Source organism: Hippopotamus amphibius, chromosome 1 (assembly GCF_030028045.1).
Source record: "Hippopotamus amphibius kiboko isolate mHipAmp2 chromosome 1, mHipAmp2.hap2, whole genome shotgun sequence".
Classification (NCBI taxonomy): Eukaryota; Metazoa; Chordata; class Mammalia; order Artiodactyla; family Hippopotamidae; genus Hippopotamus; species Hippopotamus amphibius.
The window spans coordinates 21,262,685-21,286,250 of record NC_080186.1 but is presented as its reverse complement, the minus strand read 5'-3'; the positions used below and the strand labels follow the sequence as shown (position 1 = coordinate 21,286,250).

General features: G+C 54.7%; 3 protein-coding genes across 7 annotated transcripts; 2 read left to right on the top strand and 1 right to left on the bottom strand.

Moving 5' to 3' along the window:
* Window positions 1-380: 380 nt before the first annotated feature.
* Window positions 381-3,546, bottom strand: GPR3 (G protein-coupled receptor 3). The gene is made up of 2 exons (XM_057748743.1): window positions 3,459-3,546; window positions 381-2,395 (listed from the first exon to the last, which is right to left on the bottom strand). Exon 2 carries the CDS (start codon window positions 2,388-2,390, stop codon window positions 1,398-1,400), a length of 993 nt encoding a protein of 330 aa, XP_057604726.1. The 5' UTR covers window positions 2,391-2,395; window positions 3,459-3,546; the 3' UTR covers window positions 381-1,397.
* A 6,710-nt stretch (window positions 3,547-10,256) lies between these two features.
* Window positions 10,257-14,329, top strand: CD164L2 (CD164 molecule like 2). 5 transcript variants are annotated; one of them, XM_057746432.1, is made up of 6 exons: window positions 10,257-10,438; window positions 10,861-11,028; window positions 11,129-11,200; window positions 11,691-11,735; window positions 13,311-13,455; window positions 14,012-14,329. In XM_057746432.1, the coding sequence occupies exons 1-6, from the start codon at window positions 10,351-10,353 to the stop codon at window positions 14,016-14,018; spliced, it is 525 nt and encodes a 174-aa protein (XP_057602415.1). In that variant the 5' UTR covers window positions 10,257-10,350; the 3' UTR covers window positions 14,019-14,329. The 5 variants fall into 5 exon arrangements, with proteins under 5 accessions (XP_057602415.1, XP_057602406.1, XP_057602399.1 ...); XM_057746423.1 differs by having other exon boundaries at window positions 13,729-14,329; XM_057746416.1 differs by having other exon boundaries at window positions 13,726-14,329.
* A 3,156-nt stretch (window positions 14,330-17,485) lies between these two features.
* Window positions 17,486-22,291, top strand: FCN3 (ficolin 3). Its single transcript, XM_057735515.1, is given in 7 exon segments — window positions 17,486-17,612; window positions 17,904-17,999; window positions 18,325-18,393; window positions 18,880-19,010; window positions 20,870-21,002; window positions 21,101-21,235; window positions 22,050-22,291. Coding segments are annotated over 7 exon segments (897 nt in total). The 5' UTR covers window positions 17,486-17,521.
* Window positions 22,292-23,566: the final 1,275 nt, after the last annotated feature.

The following is a 23,566-nucleotide window of genomic DNA, read 5'->3' as shown; positions in this document are numbered from 1 at the left end:
CCCCCCAAAAAATAATAAATTAAAAAAAAAAAACAGAAAAAAACACCTACATGCTTTGAGTATATACTTCATGCCAAAGCCCCAAACTAAAGCTAATGTGGGCAGGATGTGGGCAACTTCAACCCAGAGGGGGCCAGCACCAGGGGTTCCAGTCCCCAGGGGAAGGTTGGGTTCTTGCCTGGTGGTGCCTGGGTCTGAGCAGGGAGCCCATCAGGTTGGCATCTCGGGGTGGGAGATGTTACTTGCCAGCCGCACTCCACCTGCGTCTCTAGCTCCTCATATCCCCCACAGTCCCCCAGGCCTGGCCTAATCCTCACATTCCAGGCTGTTCCCCATCAGGTCCCACTCCACCCCCTCCACACACACAGACAAATGTATTTATCACAAAATCATTTTTTATTGAGGGTTGGGTCAGGGACAGGAATAGGGATTGCACTGGGGACCATACCCCAGTTGGCAGAGGGGTCAGGTGTTGGCTCGCACCCTGCCTCCTCTAGGGCACCACAGGGTGAGGCCTGGCCCCCAGGCTCTGGCTGTGGCGCTGGACATCAGGCTGGAGTGGAGTTGGGGTTGCTTGGCCTGGTCCCGGCTGCCGGCCAGGCTGCAGCTTCCCCAAAACGGCCACCAGAGGGCAGCCAGCCCCCAGCGCAGAGGAATTCTCGGTTTCTCAGGTGGTGGCTTCTTAAAAAAATAAAAAACCAGAGGCTGGTGTGTTCCCCCTGCAAACCCAAGGGGGGCGGGCCTGGGGAGAAGGCTCTGGTTTCTATGATCTCTTCGATAAAAAACAAGCAAAAATAATAACAAAATACGTGGTTTCTCTCTTTCCCTTCCCCCCCTCTAGGAACTGAGGTCAGAAATGAGGGTGTTGGGGACTGGGAGTACCCTGGTATGGCCTGGATTTCAAGGTGTGGGTCTCTTTTTTCCCCCTTAACACCCATAAATAAATTCATAAATAAATAAATAACACTCTCTTTGTATGTGCACATATATACAGATAAATCTTTCTTTCCCTTATCTAGGCAATGGAGTAACGAACCTCTCAGACTCTTTAGCTCAGAAACTCAAAAGTAAAGTGACATGGCCAAGGTCAAGGGAGGGGGAAGAGCAGGGACTTGGAATGGCACTGTAAAACACCCAGCAGCATACTGGAACGCCACGCCAGCTGGGCTGTGGGACATTTCTGAGTGGAACCCTGACCACCTGAACATTCTAGAACCATGGAGCCAGCTGGGCCCTGCAGGGATCTGAACAGAATCCTGTGAGACACCCAATGTCTTAGAACTCCAGAACCAGCTGGGTCTTGGGGTGTGGAGCCAGGGGGGTTGGAACAAAGCCCTGGAGGACCTAACATTCTGGAATTCTGTAGCAATCAGGGCTGAAGGGTCATCAGGATGCGACTAGACATCACTGGGGGAACGGGATCGGAAGGGGATCTTGGAAGAGGAACAGCAGCAGCAGACAGCCCACAGCACCTTCTGCACATCCTGGTTGCGGAAGGCGTAGATGATGGGGTTGATCATGGAGTTGTAGGTGGCAGGGAGCAGGGTGAGATAGGTGTAGAGGGGCGGGGAGTGGGCATCGCCCAATAGGCAGTAGACGGTGAAGGGCAGCCAGCAGGCGGCAAAGGCGCCAAGCACCACGGCCAGGGTGGCGATGCCCTTTCGGGTGGCCACGTAGTGGGAGGCAGGCAGCAGGTGCCGCTGGAGGGCAATCTGCTGGGCATGGCGGCAGACGATGCGACAGATCTGGGCATAGAGCTGCAGCATGATGCCAAACACCATGAAGAAGGCAACGGCCAGGACCACCAGATGGTTCTTGGAGAGTGGATATACCACACCACACGTGGCCTGGGCATCCAGGCAGTTCCAGGCCAGCACAGGCAGCAGCCCCAGGCCCAACGCACCCCCCCACACTAGGGCCAGCATCACATAGGTCCGCGTCACTGTTGTCTCTGAGTAGTAGGTGAGGGCATTGTACAGAGAAAGGTAGCGATCAACGGTGATGGCCAGTAGGCTGCCGATGCTGGCAGTAAAGGCCATGGCCAGCACGCCGACCAGCACCAGGCTCATCTCTGCCGATCCAATGCAGAAGACAGCAGCAAAGTGCATGACCAGGCCCAGGCCTGCCAACAGGTCTGCCACAGCCAGGCTGCCCACCAGCAGGAACATAGGGGCACGGAAGGCAGGCGTGCCCACGATGATGGCCACCACGAGCGCGTTCTCACAGGACACAAGGGTACCCGAGATGCACAGCACTACATCCCAGGCCCTAGGTGAGGGCAGTGGTGTGGCTGGGCCTGTGGGCCCCTCTGTTGAGCCCACGCTGCTCATGTTCATGTTTCCTGGGCCAGCAGAGAGCCAGGCCAGGGGGCTGCCTGCACCCCACATCATGGTACCTGTAGGAGAAAGGCCCTGTGAGAAGCGGGCAGGGCTAGGTGCTGGGTGGAGAGGTCTGGAAACAGTGAGAGTCCCTCCGTAGGATACCTGGCTGGGGCCCAGTGCCTTGTCCCCCCACTCATGCCCTGAAGCTCCTTCCAGGATACCTTTGTCCTCTCCCATGTCTCCAGGCCAGCAGGAGTCTCTTTTCCTGGGGATCTCTGTCCTGGGTCTCTTTATTCTCCCTTCCAACTCCCTGAGTCCTTCAGGCCTCTTTCTCCCACGTGTGTGACCAGAGGAGGACAAGATGAAGGACTACCATAAGTGGATGGAGGCCCATAGGATCCAGGAGAAGCTGGGAAAGGCCCAGGACTGCGGGAGGGAAGAACATCTAAAGACTGAGAGCAGCTCTGCTCCCTCCCCACCAGGGAGGATGACGCTCGGTTTCTGAGGCTCACCAGACCCCTCACGATTCTCAGCACTGCCAGCCCCAGACTCCGCCCCCAGAGGATGCTCGTGAAGCTCCCTCCAGCCCCCACCCTGCACTCCTGGGGCAACAACGCGTGGGAACTCAGCCCCCACCCCCACCCCCAACACACACCGGCCCAGACTTCTGTCCCCAGCCAGACCCTTCTTTCTGCCTGAACCTCTGGGTCTTTGGAACAGACGCCCCCTGCTGGAATCTCGGATCCCTGAGTCAGACCCCTCCCTCCGCTCGGACACCTGGATCTTGGGCCCGACTCCGCCTCCTGCCCGGTGTCTGGATTCCTAAGTCAGACACCTCCTGCTCGGATTCCTAGGTCCTTGCCCCAGACGCCTCCTGACGGCCCAAACTCAGATGACCATCAGTCTCCTTTCAGGGCCTCGGGTCCCTGCAGGAGTGCCTACCCCCACGCCGGGCTTCCCAGCTGACGGCTCTCAGCACCCAGACACTGGGTCCCCCCCTGCTAGCCCAGACTCAAGGTTCCCGATCTCAACCTCCGACCCCAGTCAGCAGCTGGGAGCCTTACCGCTTGCCCAGCGCCCCAGCCTCCTGCGTGCCCTCCCGGGCGCCTGGTTCCCGCGGCGGGCCCCGCTACTCACTTCTCGGGACCGGGCGCGGCCCGGCCGCGGGGAGGCTCCGCTCGGGTCCAGGCTGCGAAGGGTGTGTGCAGACCCCGAGAAGCCCCCGCGGCCGCGGGAGAAGCGGCGTGAGTCACCCCGCCCCGCTCCGCCCCCAGCCACCGGTTTGGTGACGTCAGCGGCCCGGCTGGCCAATGGGTGCGTCGCGCTGGGGCGCAGCGCGCGCCGCTCGGCATAGTAATGAGGCCTCGTGCCACCCTCTCCCCCATTCATAAAAAGCGACCGTGGCTGCGGCCCCGCCCCCTCCTGAGTCGTCCCGCGCTGTCCTTGACCCGGCGCCCTCTACGGGCCGGGGGTTTCGGGGGCGCTGGTGCGAGAGCCTTGAAGTCCCAGGGAGGTTGCAGGGGATGTGCAGGCGGAGCGCAAAGGGAATCCGGATAGGCTGTGGGATGATGGGACCCTCGGGTGGCAGAGACAGGCTGACGGAATTCAGGTGACGGAGACCGAGTGATGGGGCTGAATGGGCGTCCCCGGTGAGGATGACAGGGGTTGCCAAGACGATGGGGCCCTGAGGTGATGGTGACAAGAGCACGAGGGAGCAGGGAGGTGGGTGGCAGTGACGGTATGAGCATAGTGACAGAATCTTGGGGGATGGTGGCAGTGGGACGCTGAGGAAGAGAGGGAAGCCCCCAGGGCAACCATAGCAGTGTCAGGGTGACTCTGTGGCATGATGGGGTTCAAGGATTCCAGGGTGGCAAAAGGCGGTGGCAAAGGAAAGGGAAGATGGAGTGTCCAGGTGATAGGACTTCAGGTCACCGTGACCCTGTCACAAGTACTGAAGTGACAAGGCTGTGATGAGGGTGGTAGGGTCCTGGAATGAAGATACCAGGTGACTGTGGTGAGTGGACCCCAGGGTGAGTGGGACAGGGTAGAGGGTCTGGACTGACAGTGACCAGGCAGGTAAGTTGCTGCCAGGGCAGGTCCTCGTGATGCTGAGGCTGGCATAAGGAGCTGGGTGACGTCAATCACGTCAGCCCAATAGCGCCCTCACAGCCGGGGAGGGTGGGCCTGGCAAGATTTCAAAACCTGAATTATTTATTCAAGGATCTGGAAAGCCAGTGGGGGGGGGGCACTTCCCCGAAGCAGCAGGAGTGGGGGAGCCGGGAAGAACTTGGAAGCAGAAAATCTAGCAGCTCAGTCCCCAGGGCAGGCCCCTCTCAAGCTCCCATCTTAGGCACCCTGGCAGGAAAGGGCTTGGAGAAGGAACTCCCTCTTTCCCAACCCTGCCTGTTCCCAGGGAACCTCTCTTAGCAACTTCTCCAGTTGTGACAGATATGGCCAGTTCTGGGGGAGGGGAACTGGCCACCCTTCCTCCCTCTGTCTCTAGCTTTGATCCTCACTGGAATCAGCCAGGCCTGTGGGATGGGACGGGGGTCAGGAACCAAGTTAGGGCTTGAGGAAACCAGGGGGGCCCAGATCCCAGGCCCCACCAACTTCTCCCTCCGACACAACAACTGCAGTCACTGTGGGGCAGGGAGAACGAGGTGACAGTCCTGTGGCAGGGTATGCGGGGAGAGGAGAGTGTCAGGGCTGGGGAAGATAATGCACTTCAGGTTGGACACGGTGAGTTTGGGGTGTTTAGCAGGTGGTGTGGTCAGGAATGTAGACTGGATTCAAATGCCAAGTCCTCCATTTCCTAGCTGAGTGACTTTGGGTGAATATCTTAGGTTCTTTGTGCCTGTTTTCTCATCTATAAGATAGAGACAATGCTAGTATCTTCTTCATGGGATTTTTTTGGGGGGGAGGGGCTGGCACTTTATCAGCACTGGCTGTGTTGGCTGCCAATAAATCTGGCAGGAGGAGAACACCTGGGAGGCATAGGTGTGCAGGTTCTAGGGGTAGATGACATCACCCGGGGGAGGGAGTAGAGAGTGAGGAGAAGCCTCAGGGAACCCTGCCAATGAGAGCACAGACTGTGGATGAGAAGGTTGCTACTCCTGGGCCTTTGCACTGGCTGTTTCCTCTGCCTGGAAGCCCTTCCCTTCATTCGGGTCTCTGCACCCAAGTTGCTTCTTCAGGAGCAGGCTTTCCTGACCTCTACCCTAGATTACCACTCTCCTCCCCATCACTCTCTCCCCCACTTCCTTGATTTATTATTCTTCAGAGCACTTCTTAGCACTCCTGAAATTATAAATTTATTCTTTTTTTTAACAAATACATGTCAGCCCCACCAAGGCTGAACAGACTTTATTCTGTTCTGTGCTGCAGAACAGAGCCTGGTATGGAGTAGGTGTTCAATAAATACTTGTTGACTGGATGATTAAACAAAAAGCAACATCTAGAGAAAGAGAAGGAAAACAGAGAGAGAGTAGTAATATGCACGGTGTCAAGGAAGGTGGGGGCATCAGAGAGGATACAGGGGCATTAGCATCCCAGAACCCAGGTATTTACTTTCTCCCCCATCAGAGCCGGGCCCCAACAACTGTCCCGCTGGTCTCAGAGAAGGGTGAAAGCTGCTGGGAGTCTGGCATGAAAGGGTGTATGAGAGGGAATTCCCTGGCAGTCCAGTGGTTAGGACTCTGCGTTCCCACTGCAGGGGGCACAGGTTCGATCCCTGGTTGGGGAATAAAGATCCCGCAAGCCATGTGGCAAAAGAGAAAGAAGGAAAGGGAAGGAAGAAAGGAAGGAAGGAAAGAAGGAAGGGAGGGAGGGAAGAAGAGAGAGAGAAAAAAAAAAGGAAGGAAGAAAGAAGGAAAAAGAAAGAGGGCAGGGAGCGAGGAAGGGAGGGAGGAAGGAAGGAGGGAATGAAGGAAGGAAGGAAGGAAAGGGTGTATGAGAGACTATCTTCTATTCTGAGTGGCGGTGTTCTTTTTTATTTTTCATAGTTTATTAATCCTCTCATGAAAACCTGCATACTCACCGCAGATAAGGTCAATGCAGAATCTTTACTCCTTCCTTTTGCTGACACCAACACTGAGGTCCCCTGACCTCCTTCACTCTGTTCTCGCATTCCACACGCTGTTTCCTTGAGTTCTTTTTCTTCTCAGGCAGGCGATGTCTTGCAGGGTTGTGTTGGTTTATCTTTCTTTGCATAACCCAAGGAATCATAAATCATGCCCCAGCCAGTTGTCTTGTCACCACCAAAATGGGTTCTGACTCCAAATATAAAGATGACATCTGGTGTGGTCTTGTACGTTTTGGCTAGTTTTCCCCAAATTTCTGTCTTGGGTACTGTTGCCCTTTCAGGGTGAAGAACAACAATGATCATGTTTCCACTGAAGTAATTGATTGGCCAGAACTTCCTGATCCAGATGGTTACAGAGTCGTTTATGACGGGAGGCGATCCTCAGGCAGCCAGGGAGGAAAGAGTGCAGTGATATTTCTACCCAGGAGAAACCCCAGAGACGTAAGAGACTCAGGTGAGTCTGTGGATTTTCATGTGAATATTCTCTCTCATGCCCTAAAACTGCCCCATGTCAACGGGACAATTAAGGCCATGACTGCCAACCAGGTTTCTCTTCTCCAAAGATCTGCTGTCTAGAGGAAGGGACAGCGCTTCCTCTTCTCTCCTCCTCATGCCCTCTGCCCTGCCTCCTTGATTCCTTCCCATCGCTGACACCCCCCTCCAGTCCTTCCCTCCTACCAGGTGCCAGACTAGAGCCCAGTGCTTACAACAGTACTGCATCCCCATTTCATAGATGAAGCCTAGAGAAGCCAAAGGACTTGCCCCAAATCACACAGTAAATGGCAGAGCTGGGATCTGAAGCCATTCTATCTGGAGCCAAATCCAATGTGCCTTCATTCTGGCCTGGATGTCACCATCTCCCCGAAAGGGGCTGGGAGTGACTAGGGATGACAATACTTGCAGTTCCCCAGGTGACCACCAGATGGCTGTGAGCACTCACCTCCAGGTAAGGCTTCTTTCCTTATCTGGTCTCTCTTCACCAATCTGCGGAATCCTATGGGCCTAGACTCTGACAGGAAGTGTGTGTGTGAGAGACACAGATAGCTACACGTTAGCTACGCAAGCTCCTTGTCCAAGCCCCAAGAATATGGGCATCATCAGCGCACACATTCTTAGCGTAGACCCATTCATTCAGCCAATATTCACTGACAGTTCCCCTGGGCTTGGGTTTGAGAGGTTGCTATAGACAGAAAGATGATGTGGCCATATCCCTGCATTCGCAACATTCAATGAATATTTACTGAGCATATACTATTTTCCAGGCACAGTTCTAGGCACAGAAGATACAGCAATGAACAAAAATCTCTGCCTTCTTCATGGAGCTTCCATTCCAATGGGGAGATGGACAATTTACAAATAAATACTTAATATGATATTAAGTAGGGAGCCCTTGAGAGTCCCCCAGAGCAGTGAGACAGGCAAACGTGTACGTAGCCACAACATGGTACAGTGCGGTTATTTAGTAAGCACCTGCTTAGCTTTTATATGCGCAGGCAGTTAACTACAGATGAAGATAAACATGGTTTCTACCTTCCTGGAACTTATTTATAGCCTAGGAAACAAATGAGTAATTAATTATACAGTTGATACACGTTCTAAAGGAAAAAAGGAGGCATCATGATAGAATAGAATAAGGAGATAGGTAGAATAACCAGGAGACCTGTTTTAAGTAGGGAGGTCATGGAGCAAGTCAGTTGAAGAGAGAACAGAAGTTTCAAGGAGAGGGCACAGCAGGTGCCAAGTCTTAGGAGAAAAAGAGTTGATGTATTTGAGGAATAGAGAAGAGGCTAGTGTGTCTGGAGCCAAAAGAGCCAAGGGGAGAGGTAGGAGTTGAGCTCAGAGAGGCAGGCAGGGGTAAGATCATGTTAGTCTTGGAAAAAAGTGAGCCATTGGTAGGCTTAAACATGGAACGATATGACTTGGCTCACATTTTCAAAGAGTCACTCTGGCTGCTGAGTCGAGAACAGACTGGAGGTGGGGAGCAGAAGAGAAGCAGAAGCCCTACCAGCAGGCCACTGCAGTCACCAAGGCAAGAGATGGTGAAGGGATGAGGGCTTGGATGCGGGAAAGCAGATAGATTTGGATCTACCACCTGCAACAAGTGCCACAGCAGCTCAGCCTTGTTCTGCAACAGTCACAGAGGGCTTCCTGCAGGCAGCAGCCATTTAGCATTGTCATGAAGGATTAGTTTGCCAGACATGTGTAGTCAGGAGAGGAGGAGGACCCTCCAGGAGAGAGAACAGCTAAAGGATAAAGGTAAGGATGTACAAAAGAGGGTGTGTGTTGGGGGAAAGGCTGTTCTATTTTATCAGAGGATAAGAAGATGTCGGGGTGAGCACAAGACTTCTATAGCCAGGAATCAAAGGGCTCTGGAGGCCAGGCTGAGCTGACAATTGTTTCATGGCGGAATCCATGTTTTCAGGACAGCCCTGCATTGTGAGGGCCGACCTGGGGAGGGGCCTGGAGGCTGAGGGGCAGTGTGAGGCCAGCAAAGGGAAGATGAGGGAGCAGGACCCAGGAGATACCTAGCGACAGAATCTGCAGGACCTTAGTCTGGGGGCTGAGACAGAGGGAGGGAGTGAGGATGAGACCATGGTTTCCAATCAGGATCCTGGGGGAACGAAGGGGCCTCCCTGAGTGGGGAAGAGGGACCGGCCAGTTTCAGGGGCCTGAGGCACACTCAGGTGGAGGTGCCCAGGAAGCAGATGGATAGACCCTCAGGAAGCACAGCACATGGAAGAGTAGTCTCTGGCCTCACTGGATCCTGGGTCCACATCCTGGCCCCCGTCATTGTAACTGTGTGCGCTGGAGTAGGTGATTTTACTAGAGGCCTGCAAACTGGGGATAACAAAACCCATGCTTAGAGGGTAGTGGTGGACATCAGAAGAGAAGATATAAGTAAAACTGCTTAGTAGAATGTACATTCTGCTAGTAGTAAGTCGTTAATAGTTGTTAACTATGTATTAGCAGTTACAGCTGTGGCAGCTGGGGAGGAAGCCCTGGGCTGGAGATGGAGATATTGGATTTGTTGGGTTTCAGTTGGGAACTGATGGCAGAGGAATGGCTGAGATGAGCCCAGGAGAGGAGAAATAGGGCCCAGGACTGAACTGGGCCACAAGCAGTGAAGAGGGGGAAGGAGGAAAAGGAGAAGTAGAGAAGAGGAAGAAGGAGAGGAGAGGGGAAAGGGGAGAATGGAGGATGGGGGGGAAGAGGAAGAGGAGGTGTCTTCTAAGGAACCCGAGAAGTGGCTGCAGAGGGAGAAGAACCAGAAAAGGCAGAGAGGAAGGCTGCGGAAAGGCCCATTTGTCCCAGTAACAATGAGACCGCTGCCTTGGCCAGAGGATGTGGTGGGTCAGAGGTAGAGGCCATGTGCTGAGGGGCAGAAGGGAGGAGGATGCAACAGGTGAAGCGAGGTGGGTTGCCAGAGCCTGGGGGCCGATCTTTGCCGTGGTGGGGCCTGTGTGGAGGACGCACTTGACACAAGCCCAAAAGTCAGGAAAGTGACTTTGCTTCAAATCCAGATTTTGCACTAACTCTGTGACCTCCCACTAGTCACTCCCTTTTTCTGGCCTCAGTTTCCTCACCTCCGAAATAGGGATAATGATGCAGCAGAGTTTTCGTGAAACTGCGGGTGGGGGGCAACCACGGACCAGCCCGCCTACCAGTCCTGGACTCCGCCCCCTTTTGCCGGAGCCCCGCCCCAGACCCCCAAGCCCCGCCCCACCGAACCGCTCCTATTAGCCACGCCCTATCCGACCCCGCCCCAGAGTACAAAGCCCCGCCCCGCCTGGTTGCGTCACTAGCCCCTCCCCGCCAGGGCCACGCCCACCTGGCCTCGCCCAGGTTGCCTGGGTCTCTCTCCCCACACTCCGGCGGAGCCGAGCCCAGAAGGGACGCGTCACACCAGCTGTCCGCCGACCCCGACCCCCAGGCTCCGCCTCTGCGCCCATGGCAGCGCCGGGTCCCCGCGCCTTACGGGCTGCGCTCTGTGGCGGCTGCTGCTGCCTCCTCCTGTGTGCCCAGCTCGCTGTGGCTGGTAACGCGTGCCCTTCACCCTTCACCCAGCCGCCTGCCAGTAGTAGTCCGGGCTTGGGGGGCGGGATGGGACTTTCCACATGTGTGCAGGGCTCCTGCGGTGGGTAGAAGGGGCCTCAGCTGTGTGTGTGTGTGTGTGTGTGTGTAGGCTCCAGGTGTGAGGGAGCTTCAGGTATATGGAAGTGAAGCAGCCCCAGGTGTATGGGGTGGGGCGTGGCTCCCAATGTATGCAAAGGGAGGTGCTCTGGGTGAACGTCAGGGAGGTTCTAGGTATGTGTAACCATGTGTTTATGGAAACTCCAGGTGTGCCATGGGGCTTAGGGGATCCAGGTGAGTGTATGTGTGCAGAGGGGTGAGATCCGCAGTCGTGGGGCAGGGGGGCTGTAGTTTGGGTTCAAAGTGTTGCACCCACCCCACTCCCAGGTAAAGGAGCTCGAGGCTTTGGGCGGGGAGCCCTGCTCCGCATGAGCATCTGGCCAGCTGTCCGAGGGGCCTGCAAACAGCTGAAGCTCTGTGAGAATTGCGTGGCGGGAAACAGAGCACACAACCTCTCTGGCTGCGTGTGGGAGCAGTGTCGGCCAGAGGAGCCAGGTATGGAGTCAGGGCCTCCCCACGTTTAGTGCCCCCAGTTTTGGACACCAAGGCCTTGGCCCCGCTCCTTAAACCTCTTCCCTGCACCTTCTCCCACTAGGACGCTGTGTGGCCCAAGCTGAGGTGGTCAAGGAAGGTTGCTCTGTCTACAACCGCTCAGAGTCATGTTCAGGTAAGGGGGCTCCCGCTGGCCTAAGTCAGGTTAGAGGGAGGGGGCTGAGGTGTCCCCAGCCAGAGCCTGCCTCCAATAAGGAACTGGCCTCTCCCAGAGGGTAGACTATGCCCACGAACACCTGGGTCCAGTTTCAGTTCTGCCTTTAGCTCACTGAGATGTTCCTTCCCCTCTCTGGCCTGTTTCCTCCTCTGTAAATTGGTGCAGCCAGAGGATCTAGGACAAGCATGTAGAGAGGATGGGGGAGCTAGCTCTACTATTTTAAACCATAGTGAGGACTTTGGAAGTTCAGAAGGGAATGGGGGGAGGGCTTCCTGGAGGAGGTGGCATCAGAGATGATGCTTAAAGGTAGAGATGGAAAGAGGGCACATCTGGTGGAAAGAACTGTGTGAACTAAGGCTTAAAAGTGTGTTCGGTGGGCCTGGGCTGGGGTCTTGATGGGAATTGGGGGGGGGGGGTCTGGTTTATTGTGGATTCCCTGTCTCTTCAGCTGTGCACCACCACCCCACTTATGAACCGAAGACAATCACAACAGGTAGGTATTACCTGGGGGGAATGGGAGAACTAGAGGGGCAGGGAAAGCCAGAGCTGGGCTCAGGCACTGACGTGCTCTGCGACCTCAGCCCTGTGATTTCTCACTCTGAGCCTGTTTCCACATCTGTAAAGTGGGTTGGATTATACCTCACAAAGTTGCCTGCCGTGAGGATTTTATGAGAGCATGCATAGCACCTAGTTCAGTTTCTGATGCATAGAAGATGATCAAGAAATGATGGTTCCTGTCCCTTCTCCCCAACACCAGTTCTGAGAACTCAGGATGACCTCCTCAGGACCTGCTTGGTGCCGAGGGTGTATGCCTCAGGTTGCCAAGGAGATGTCCTCAGTGACTACCTGCTGCAACCTCCAGGCCCAGAGAGGGTCACAAAGTAGGTTCCTGGCAGAACAGAGGCAAGAATCCCACCCCTTGGTTCCCACTTCCCCTCAGGGCCTGGAGGTCAGCAGCCTTGGCAAGGATGGCTGAAGAGGCTCTTGGTTAATTAAAGCCAGAAACGTGATCTCAGGGGCTGAATTATTGATGGCTCAGCTCCCTCTGGCTTGAGCCCCGGATCAGTCTTGTGCAGCTTATTTCTTCCCTCTTCTGCTCCTCTTTCCCCAGTGCCCTTCTCTGGGGCTCCCTGAGCTGCAGCTGGGACCACCCTTCGCCCTTCATATTCTCAGACCTCACCTCCACAAGCACCTCCCTCTGGGAGGTGGACCCAGCTCCCAGCTGGGCCCCTTTCACTGCCCCAGAATGATCTTCCACCACCAGCCCTGCCCTGCCCTGCCCTGAGCACCTGGCCCACGGCCTGAAATCGAATCCCTGGTGGGAGTTGATGGCTAACGTGGCACAGCCGGGAGCCACGCGGACGTCCTGGCAACCATGGGCCACGGGGGGTGGGTGGGAGGGGCTGGGGAAGGGGTCAGCGGATGCTGTGTGAGTCTGGCTCTGCCCTAACTGTGGGGGGTGACTTTGGACAGGCCTGGCACTCAGAGCCTGGCTTCTCCCTCTGACATACATCGTTGAGTCTTCATTTATCCATTAGGTGGGGTGTGGGCCTCCACTTCTTCCTCTGCTCCTTCCCTCTCTAGGTGAGGGCTCTGGCGTTGGGTGACTCCAGGGTCTCAGGACTTAGGAGTCCTGAAAGGAGACCACAGCATCTGAATCTGGGCTTCGAACCCTAAGACCCAAGGCTGAGAGGGACTCTGATCTGAAGGGGCTGTGGATATCCAAGTTCTGGGTCTACCGTCACCCTGTTGGGCCCGTGTGGATGAGGGAGGCTGGCAGGGAGCTCAGTCACCATCTGGGCCCTGCAGTCAGGAGGCCCAGAGAGGGTGTGAGGCGTCAAGCCCCAGAGCAACTCAGCAGTAGAGCCAGGGCCCCTCCCTCCCCAGCCGGGCACTGTCCCTCCCACCAGGCACTTCCCCACTGCCCACAGGATCTGGGTCAAACTTCTGAGCCTGCTGTTCAAGGCTCCCATAGTGAGGACTGGGGCCTCCAGATGACCTGTGTGAGGTAGTGGGATGGGGCTGGGCTCCTGGTCCACAGTGGCCTGCTGTGACCTCCACCCTGCAGAGAGCCCCTCGGTCCCTGAGGCCCACAGCCCAGGCTTTGATGGGGCCAGCTTCATCGGTGGCATTGTGCTGGTGCTGAGCCTGCAGGCGGTGGCCTTCTTCATCCTGCGCTTCCTCAAGGCCAAGGACAGCACCTACCAGACACTGTGAGTACCTAGCCAGCCGAGTCCCAGCTCACTGCCCCCCTCCCGCAACCCTTGCCCCTCAGGTCCCTGTGCTGGTGCACTGTCCTCCCCGTGGGGCAGCCTTAGGAGCCGTGAGTCCCTCCCAACCTCCCCCACGTGAGCCACGTCCCTTGTCCCCCCTCCAGTTTTGGGGTTCTCTCTGCTGGGTGTTGGCTGGGGCAGGACTCAGCCTGGGCCCGGTGTCTGTGAGCCCAGCTGAGCCCACCTGTCTTTGTCCCCTCATGCTGCCAGCAGGGAGGAGAACCAGTAGGTGACAGCCCAGGCAGCCTTCGGCCTGCAGCTCTGTGGCCGCGGGCAGGAGCCTGGGCCGTGTGTGCGGTGTGGTTTTCCTCCGAGAAGGGAAGCTGCTCTGAGCCCCCTGTGTGCTGTGGCCCCGTGTGTGCAGTGGGGCGGATCGCTGCAGCCTCCATTGAAGTGTTTGCTCTTTGGCCTCTGCCTGCTCTCTGAGGGTGGGGGTCCTTGGCCTGGCTGAAGTGGGGCCACTGCCCTGAGTGCCCTCTCTGTCTGGCCTCTGCAGAATCTGACCCCCTTCAGGCCTGGATTCCACACTCAGGGGAAAGAGGATGAAGAGGCTACCCTCTTGGCCCCCTTGTGGGCACTAGGGGTGGGAAAAACTTTGGTCACCAAATTCTGGCCCCTGTGGGCACCGAGCAGGCTCTGTGCCCGATACCTGACATCCCCTCCTGTCTGGGCCTGGTACCTGCAGATGAGAGCATCCTTCAACCACCTCCTGTCTCATCCATCATCCCTGCGGGCCCCCTGCCTGGTACTAGGTCTAGGCCTGCCTCTTCCCGTCAATCTGGCCTGGACACTGCACCCAAATAAAGGAGCTCTTTCCAGCACTGTGCTTTATGTCCCATGTCTTGGGCTGTGTGTGGATTGGATAGGGTGGGGGTACGGCCACTGCCTTCTCCTTAATGGAAATTCAGCCTTGAACTGATACTGTCACCTTTTAAAATATTTTTATTTTCAGGAATTCCCTGGCAGTCCAGTGGTTAGGACTCGGCCCTTTCACTGGTGGGGCCTGGGTTCGATCCCTGGTCGGGGAATTCAAATCCCACAAGCCATGTGGCATGGCGCCCCCCCCCCCCCCAATTTTTTTTAAACTGTTGTATGTGTTTAATCCCCTCCTCCACTGCTTTACAGATAAGGGTACAGAGACGCAGAAAAGTAAGCACACCTGTTCAAGATCACAGAGTGGAATGGGGCAGGGCAGGGACTTGAATCCAGGTTTTTTTTACTCCAGAATGAGCAGAACTTCACAACTCCTCTGCAGAAACATCTCCAGGCTCTTTTGGCTCCTAAAGTTGGGTCTCTGCCCTGGTGCCGAGGTGGAGACGCCCCCCGTTGCCTCCACCAGAAGCCATTTCTGTACTTCTGACCTTCCTCACACAGGCCCTTCTGGAAAGCCCCACCCATGCTCACCACCTCCCTTCACCCCCCATCCCTGGGCCCAGAAGTCTTCCCTGACTAATTACATCTCCCACCAATGAGGCACTTGCTGGAAACCAGGCATGAGGCTGAGAGTCTGACATCAGTATCTGATTTAATCCCGTGATCGTTGTAGGAGGCTGAGAGGCAATGGACAGTCATGGGTGAAAGTTCAGCCTGTGGAGCCCGACTGCTCTGTGTGAACTGGAGCAAGTTAATTGAACAGCTCTGGGCCTCAGTTTCCTCATCTGTAAAGTTGGGTAACAGCAGTTTCATCTCAGTGGGATGTGGGGAAGGTTCTGAGAAGGTGCATGTGCTCCGTCTACTTCATTCCAGGGCACCCATCCACCCTTCCAACTGTTCAGCCTGCAGTCAGCCACCTGCACCTCTTCCTCCACCAGGCCTAGCCTCCTTGCAGGGTCTCCGGCTGCAGCTGGAAGGGCTTTAAGGATCTTGGGCTCCACAGGGAGTTCCAGCTACTCCTCAGCCTCACAGAGAGCTCGCCTGCCTACACATCACACCACCACAGACAATGCCAAACACAGTCCACGTCCTTGTCCCCCTCCCTCCACACTCACTTCCATCAATGTCCCCCTCCTTTCAGACATCAGCCTCCCCCCGCCCCTCTACCTCCTATTACCCAGCCTGCCTTGCTGTCTCTTCTTGTAGCCTCCACACACGTGGTTTCTCCTGCCTGGGTCACCACCCCCCACCCCCGCTTCTCCACCCAGCACTTAATCCTGGCTGGGATGATGCCCATTCTCTCCTAGGCCGAGGGGAGAAGCGCCCCCACATCCTTCTGGCTTGCCACCCAGTTAAGGAAATTTCTCTATTGGATGTTTTCTTTTTCAGAATTAGTAAAGGCTGGGAATTCCTTGGCGGTGCAGTGCTTGGGGTCTGCACTTCCCCTGCTGGGGCACAGGGTTGATCCCTGTTTGGGGAACGAGGACCCCATAAGCCATGCAGCCAAAAACAAAAGTAGTAAATACCTGTAAGGAACAAAAGCATTACACAGAAGTTTATATAAAGATCGAGAATCACTCTCCCCCTGGTCCCACTCCCCAGAAATAACTGTGCTTAACAGCATGTGTCAGCCCTTTTTCTATGAATTCACAACATACATACCTACACGCGTTTAGCGTTTTTAAAATAGAGTGGGAGCTCACTTTACATATTGTTCTGCAACTTTGCCACTTTCGTTATAGATGGGATGTGCCCTATGACGTACCCAGATGGGGATGATTTATCTGCCTGCCTCCTATCAGTGTCCAGCTGGGTCAATTCCACGTTATCATAAACAGTATCATGGTAAAAGGGCTTGTCTGCAGATCTTGGCACACCTGCAGGGGAAAGTGGGAAGGCCAGATTCCTAGACCTGGAATTGCAGGGTCTCAGCATCCGTCTCTCCATCCTGTCTGGCACACTTGGCCTCCACCTTCCCTACACCTCTTGAATTTCAGCTTTCCCCACCCCCACAAGTACTGGGCCTCGTATAGAGGAGGCCTTCAGGGAGGGTTTGATGAAGGAAGGAAGGAAGGAAGGAAGGAAAGAAATTTTTCTCTCCTCCCCTATCACTGGAGGTCCCTCTCCAGGTCAGATCTCACTACTCACATCAGGACCACGGCTGCTTCCTCTTCACTGGCCTCCCAGCCTCCATGCCTGCCCAGTATGGTCTATCTGTTTGATGCTCTATATTAGCAGATGTTTTCTAGGCACTGCAAGGAGCTCCTCAGTGAATTTGAGGGTGGGTGTGAAGTTACCCTGCTAAGGGTGGGGGGGGGGGCTTGGGCAAAATCTATGGCATATAAATACCAGAGACAACAAATCATGTCCTGTCTCTGGGCCTGTTTCTCCTTATTTATTCATTCATTTAACCAATGTTAATTGAGCACCTGCTATGTACCAATCTATAACCCAGGGCCAATAACAACCACCATAAGTGGGGCTATGTAAGGATGGGAGGCGATATAAAAACTGCACCCAGCACGACTCATAGGGTGCAGTAGGTGCCCAACAGATGGTAGCAGCAGTCATTCCTGATACTGGTGACAAGGATCAGAGAAGGCTTCTTAGTGGAGATGGCATGGACAGGCAGAGCTTTGCAGGGAGAGATGAGAAGGAGGCTTCCAGATGGCAGGCAAAGACTGAACTGAGTTTCAGAGGTAGAAGCCTGCGCACCTAGAGCCTGTCCTCCGCAGCAAGAGAAGCCACCGCACTGAGAAGCCTGCACACTAAAAGGAAGAGTAGACCTCGCTTGCCGCAACTAGAGAACTCCCAAACACAGAAGACCCAAATGCAGCCAAACATAATAATTAAAAAAAAAAGGTAGAAAAACCCTATGTGAATCCATAAGTCTGAAGAGATGGCTTCAGAGCCCTGGAGGCTAGGATCAGAAGCTGGACTCCATTCCGGTTGGATCAGGCAGGGATAGTGCCCATTCTCGCTGGGGCTGGGGGAGGAAATGTCCCCACCTCTGCTGGTTCCAGCCTGGGTGGGATATCCCTGGGGAGGGACAAGGGGAGGATGTCTTATTTCATGTCTTCCCACCAGTGTGGCCCATTATAAACTGGCATCCTCCCTCAGGGGCCCCACCAAGATGGGCCCACTGTGGACCCCACTCTCCCTTTTGCTCCTCTTGTTTGGGGAGACTGCCTGTCTGAGAACCCAGGATGCCCCAGCTGCCCAGGGTGCCTAGGGAACCCTCTGTACCTACATACTCTCATTCCCTCCCTAGGTATCCTTCTCCCACCCAGGCTCACTAGCCTCAAGGAGCAGGGTGGGAGTTTGATAATCTGGGCTCTGCACAAAAATGTATGCAAACAGATGCAAAGAGTGAAAACCTTGCCAGTTCCTGGAGACAAGTGTCCTGACAGCTAGAATCTGGGGGATGAAAAGAGAAGTGAAGAGGGGTCTGGAAGAGAAATACCCACTCTCTCCATGCCTATCCTGGGCCCACCTGGCTCCATGTCTCCCTGCAGAACCCAGGCAACTGGAAGCCAGCAAAGTTGTCCTCCTGGCCCATTGTCCTGGAGCCCCAGGAAGTCCTGGGGAGAAGGGAGCGCCAGGCCCTCAAGGTGGGAGATGCTGTGGAGCAGGCAGGGACCTGGGATGGGCTGGGGAGGCTGGGGATGGAGCAGTTACAGTCTGTGCTGAGAGGCTATGACAACGGGGCAAGGAACATACTGCATGCCAGGCTCCAGACTGGACGCCCAGCATCCTAAGATTGACCCTATGAGATAGGTGGTACTAGCTCCATTTTGCTGAAGGAGAAATTGAGGCTCAGAGAGGATAAGTAGTTTGCCCACATTCACAGAGCCAGGAAATGCTGTAGCTGGGATTTGATTTCTGGCTCCAAATCTCTCCTTGCTTTTTGGCCCCTGACATGGGGCAGGACGTAAGGTATCTCTGCCTCTGGGATTTCACAGCAACCTGGTCCACCAGGCAAGATGGGCCCCAAGGGTGAACCTGGTGAGTGTGTGGGGCCAGAAGTCTCCTCTTCTTTCTTTGCTTTGTCCCTGGACTAGAGGGGGGATGCCTCTGCCTGGCTGTTGCTCAGGAAGTGGCTGTGATTTCTCTCCTATAGAGGGGGTGGAAGGAGTGGGGAGAATTAGAAGGGCCTGGGCACCCTCCCTTCTGGTGGTTCATGGACATTCCCTTGGAGGTACTCAGACCTCACAGCCAACACTCATCTTTCCCTGGGCAGGAGATTCAGCGAACCTGTCTGAAGCCAGGAGGGTGAGGCTGCCTTCACAGGAGCCAAGCACTTGGAATCAGACGGTCCTAGGTGCTGGTGGACCACCAGGTGTGGCCCAGCCCACCCCAGAACTCCTCTTCAGAGGTTCAGAAGAATCGAGAGGGCTAATGGAGTCCCACACTTGGCCTGTTCCATTGCCTGTGGGGTGGGGGTTGGGGAATAACTTGGGACCCCCTCTCAGTCCATCTACCCTTCCCCAGGCCCCAGGAGCTGCCAGGAGCTGCTGAGCTGGGGTGCCACCTTGAGCGGCTGGTACCATCTGTGCCCACCTGAGGGCCGAGCCCTCCCACTATTTTGTGACATGGAGACGCAGAGGGCAGCTGGCTGGTGAGCGAGTGTCAGGGAGAAGGGACTCGACAGTCTGGCCCAGTGAGCACTTCTTCCCCTTGGCCCCTAGGGGGAGCCAGAGCCCACCGGAGCCAAGGTATCCCTTAGCGTGATTCACCAACAATTGATTACTGAGCTCCCAGAGAGCCTGAAGAAGTCTGAGAAGGCTTCACAGAGGAGATGCCATTTGAAAACGCCTTGAAGGCTGTGTAGAAGTTCTCAAGAGAGATGAGGTTCTGAAGGGCATTCAGATAGAGGGAAAGACAAATGGAGGGAGGCAGGAGAATACAAGAGGGCATGGGGGGACCATATGAATGAGCTGAGAGCAGGTAGAGTGGTTGACTGAGGTCTGCTGGTGTGGGTCAAGCATGGACTGAGGGCACTGAATGACTGACTGAGGAGTGTGGAGAGCAGTGGGAAGCCATGGAAGAGTTTTAACCAGGGAGGGAGTAGGTAAGAAGTTTTAGAAAGAAGAAAGGCTACACTGTGGCAGATGCATTGAGTGGGGAACAGAGTGCAGGTAGGGACACAGGTTAGGACTACTGCAGGGGTCTGGGCAGGAGAAGAGGATGGGCAGTGGGCAGCAATGGAAGTACAGGCTCTTAGACTGAAAGATATTTAGGAGAGAAACTCTACAGAGCCTGGGGACTGCTTGGCTTGAAGAGGAAAGTGGGGTTGGGAGGGAGCGTCAGGGGAAGGCTGGGTGGACCTCTGGAGGTGATCTCTTTGCTCTAATATCTTGGTTCTTATCGCAGTAAATTAAAGCAGCTTATTTTTTTAAGTGTACCATTTGATATTTGTTTTCTTATTGGTAATGTATATATGGCAATTCCAATCTCCCAATTCATCCCACCCCAACCCCCACCCCCGGCTTTCCCAGTTGGTATCCATATGTTTGTTCTCTACATCTGTGTCTCTATTTCTGCCTTGCAAACTTGTTGATTGGTGCCATTTTTCTATATTCCACATATATGCATTACTATACGATATTTGTTTTTCTCTTTCTGACTTACTTCCCTCTGTATGACAGTCTCTAGGTCCATCCATGTCTCTACAAATGTCCCAGTTTCATTCCTTTTTACAGCTGAGTAATATTCCATTGTATATATGCACCACATCTTCTTTATCCATTCCTCTGTTGATGGACATTTAGGTTGCTTCCATGACCTGGTTATTGTAAATAGAAGCAGGTTATTTTGAATCTGAGACCCAACTGAACTATCTCCTGAGGGCAGGAACAATGTTTCTATCATTGTAGTCCCCCCCCGGGGCTTTCGAGGCTGCAGTGTGAAGTTGAGAGCCAGTAAAAGTTAATAAGGGTGGGGCTTCCCTGGTGGCGCAGTGGTTAAGAATCTGCCTGCAAATGCAGGGGACATGGGTTCGATCCCTGGTCCAGGAAGGTCCCACATGCCGTGGAGCCACTAAACCCATGTACCGCAACTACTGAGTCTGTGCTCTAGAGCCTGTGAGCCACAACAGTTGAACCCATGTGCCACAAGTACTGAAGCCCCCGCACCTAGAGCCTGTGCACAGCAACAGGAGAAGCCACTGCAATGAGGGGCCCACACACCACAATGAAGAGTAGCCCCCACTTGCCACAGCTAGAGAAAGCCCGTGTGCAGCAATGAAGACCCAACGAGCCAATAAATAAATAAATAAATTTATTTTTAAAAAGTTAATAAGGGTGTGTAGAGTTGATCAGTATATTCATAGGCAAGGCTTAGTTGGACTCACACTTTATCAACAAGCCCCTAATCCAATGAGGGGGCTCCTTTCCATCCACCCCTCACAGTGCATCTACTCTCAGCCACCTCTGCCCCTGCTTCTCCTCATCCCATGCTCAGCCTTTCTCTGCCTCCCTAGGTGTTCCAGGGGTGACAGGATGGTTCTGTGGATTTCTTCTGTTCTTGGTCCTCCTACAAAGCAGGTTTGGGGAGCCAGGAGTCTGAATTCTGGCTGGGAAATGAGAATTTGCACCAACCTACTCTCCAGGATAGTGTCCAGGGGATCTGAGGGGCATTTCCCTGGCATTCTGACTTCTCACCTGGGATCTGAGGGTTCCTCCATCTCTGCCTCCCCCCCGCCCCCTTCCAGGTACCTGGGAGCTACGGGTGGAGCTGGAGGATCTTAAAGGCAACCGCACCTTTGCTCACTATGGGGCCTTCCACCTCCTTGGGGAGGCAGATCACTACCAGATGGCGCTGGGCAAGTTCTCAGAGGGCACTGCAGGTGAGCGAGCCTATGGGGGAGGCCCTGGAGTAGGCAAAGAAGGTGAGGGAAGCTGAATTCTTTCCCAGGGCTCCCGTGGCCTCCATGAACGACCCAGGACAACTCTTTCCCCTCTGTGGGCCTCGGTTTCCTCACCTGAAAAATGGCAGTCGTGAGACAGGGTGGAGCAGGAGTGAAGAAGCTGGGCTCTGGAGGCAAACAATCCTGAGTTTAAATCTAGCTCTCTCACTTACTAACTATGTGACCTTGGGCAAGTCGCTTCTGGGTCAGAGCCTCAGTTTCCTCCCCTGTAAAATGGGTAAGGAGGCAGGGAAGGAGGGTGTGGGAGCTATCTGAGGCTCTGTTGAGTATAAGCATTATCTGCTTTGGAAGAGGAACCAGGGAAGGTTTTTTTTAGAGGAACACCGACTGTGGATGAGAGATTTGAAAGAGGGAAGTGGTTATGAGGAGCTGCCTCAGGGGAGCCCCCTTTCCTGCCCAGACATCTGAGAAGCCCCTCCCAACCCTCCCTGGCACACTTGCTCAGGCTGCAGATGGGAGCTGGGAGGATATAAAGGAACAAGAGGGAAGCTGAGGATTCTGGGAGGGGACAAGGCGGGGGAGGAGCCAGTGGCTTTGGAGCTACAGTCCTGAGCTCAAGTCCCAGTGCCGCTGTGACTAGCCAAGTGACCTTGGGCAAACACCCTGGCTCCTTGGCAATGATGTTTTCTTATGGGGCCTGAAAACATCTACCTCACAGTTCCTCTGAGGCATCTCTTCAAAGGTGCCAGGCACGGTGCCGGCCCATAGGTTCCTCCCATCCCCTTCCTGCCAGGGAACTCCCTGAGCTTCCACAGCAGGAAGCCCTTTACCATCTATGACACTGACCATGATACAAGCAGGAGCAACTGCTCGGTGACTGTCCACGGTGCCTCGTGGTACGGATCCTGCTATCAGTCCAGTCCGAATGGGCGCTACCCAATGTCTGACGCCACCGCCCGTAACTTTGCCATCGACTGGACCTCAGGCCACAGCATGGGCAACCCTTGCCACAGGGTTGACATGATGTTTCACTAGGGCACCCTGGCCGCCAGCACCCTTATCTTTGCTGTATAGCTTCCAGACCCGCAGCTACCCTTCCCCATTGCTAACCATCTCTGCACCTCTGTCCACATTTAAAAAATAAAATCATTTTAACCCTTTCCTGACTTGCAGCCCTCTTCCAGTCATTGGGAAAAACTCAAGAGGGCAGAGCAGGGACACAGGTTTCAGTTCCATTCAAGGATGATCTTCCTTCCAGTCAGGAAGATGGATGAGTCGGCCTCAAAATGTTGTGAGGCGTCCGTCCCTAGAGGTATGCAAGCCGAGGCCAGAGGAGCATTGAGTGGCAGATTTAGAAGGATTCAAGCATCCACTGACAATACTCTTCAGCCCCCTGGGTCCTACAAGTGGATGGTTTTGTGGTGGAATTGCACAGCTATCTCACCCTCTCTGTTGCCTCTTGTCTGTCCCTTCTAAGTTGTCTGTTTTCCAGGCTCTGTTGTAAAGGAAGTTCTCATCCTCTGCTGCTTCTTGCCTGCCCTGTTAGGTGTTAGTTTGAACTCAGTCAAACCAAGGCAGGTACATTTTTCTTCCATGGGGCAACAAGGCAGTGAAACAGCTGGTATTTATTGAACAGTTAGTTAATCTGCCAGAGCCACATTCTATAAAGTGTTGGGGCAACAGTTAAGAGTCTGAGCTCCGAGCCTGGTTGTCCTGGGCTTGCATCCTGCTCTGTCATGTAGCTATATGATCTTGGACAAGTTACTCAACCTCTCTAAGTCCCAGTTCCTGATTTCAGAGTTTCCTGAGGTTTACACCAGGCTGCTGCCTCACTAATTCACACTAGAATGTTAGGGATTCTTGGGGTTGGAGCTGGGAAGTTGTTGTAGCCCAAGGGCTGGGCATTCTGGGATTCTCCAGGTAGGTAGAGAAATGTTTACGTGGGAATTCTTCTCAGGTTCCATGGTCATATTCTGGATGGAGGTCATGGGTCAGAAGGGCTCCACAGCAGATTGGATTCCGAGGAAAGCAGCCCCCCGGCAAAAGAGCAAAGGACTGGGCTCAGATGCCAAGTCCCATGCTCCTGGCAGGCTGAGGAACAGGCTTTCCCCAGTCCAGTCCCCCCCAGCCTGCACAGCAGGGACCCGGAGGACAGGCACTCTTCCTGGCACTCTACCCCGTGTTCTACACACCCTGATGTCTCTGGAGAGCCCTTCTTTCAACAGACCCCTGCAGGACAGGGCCTGCAATTCGCACCTCTGCCTTAGCCCTGGCCTGGGCACACATCTTAGGAGTGCCTGCCATGAGCAG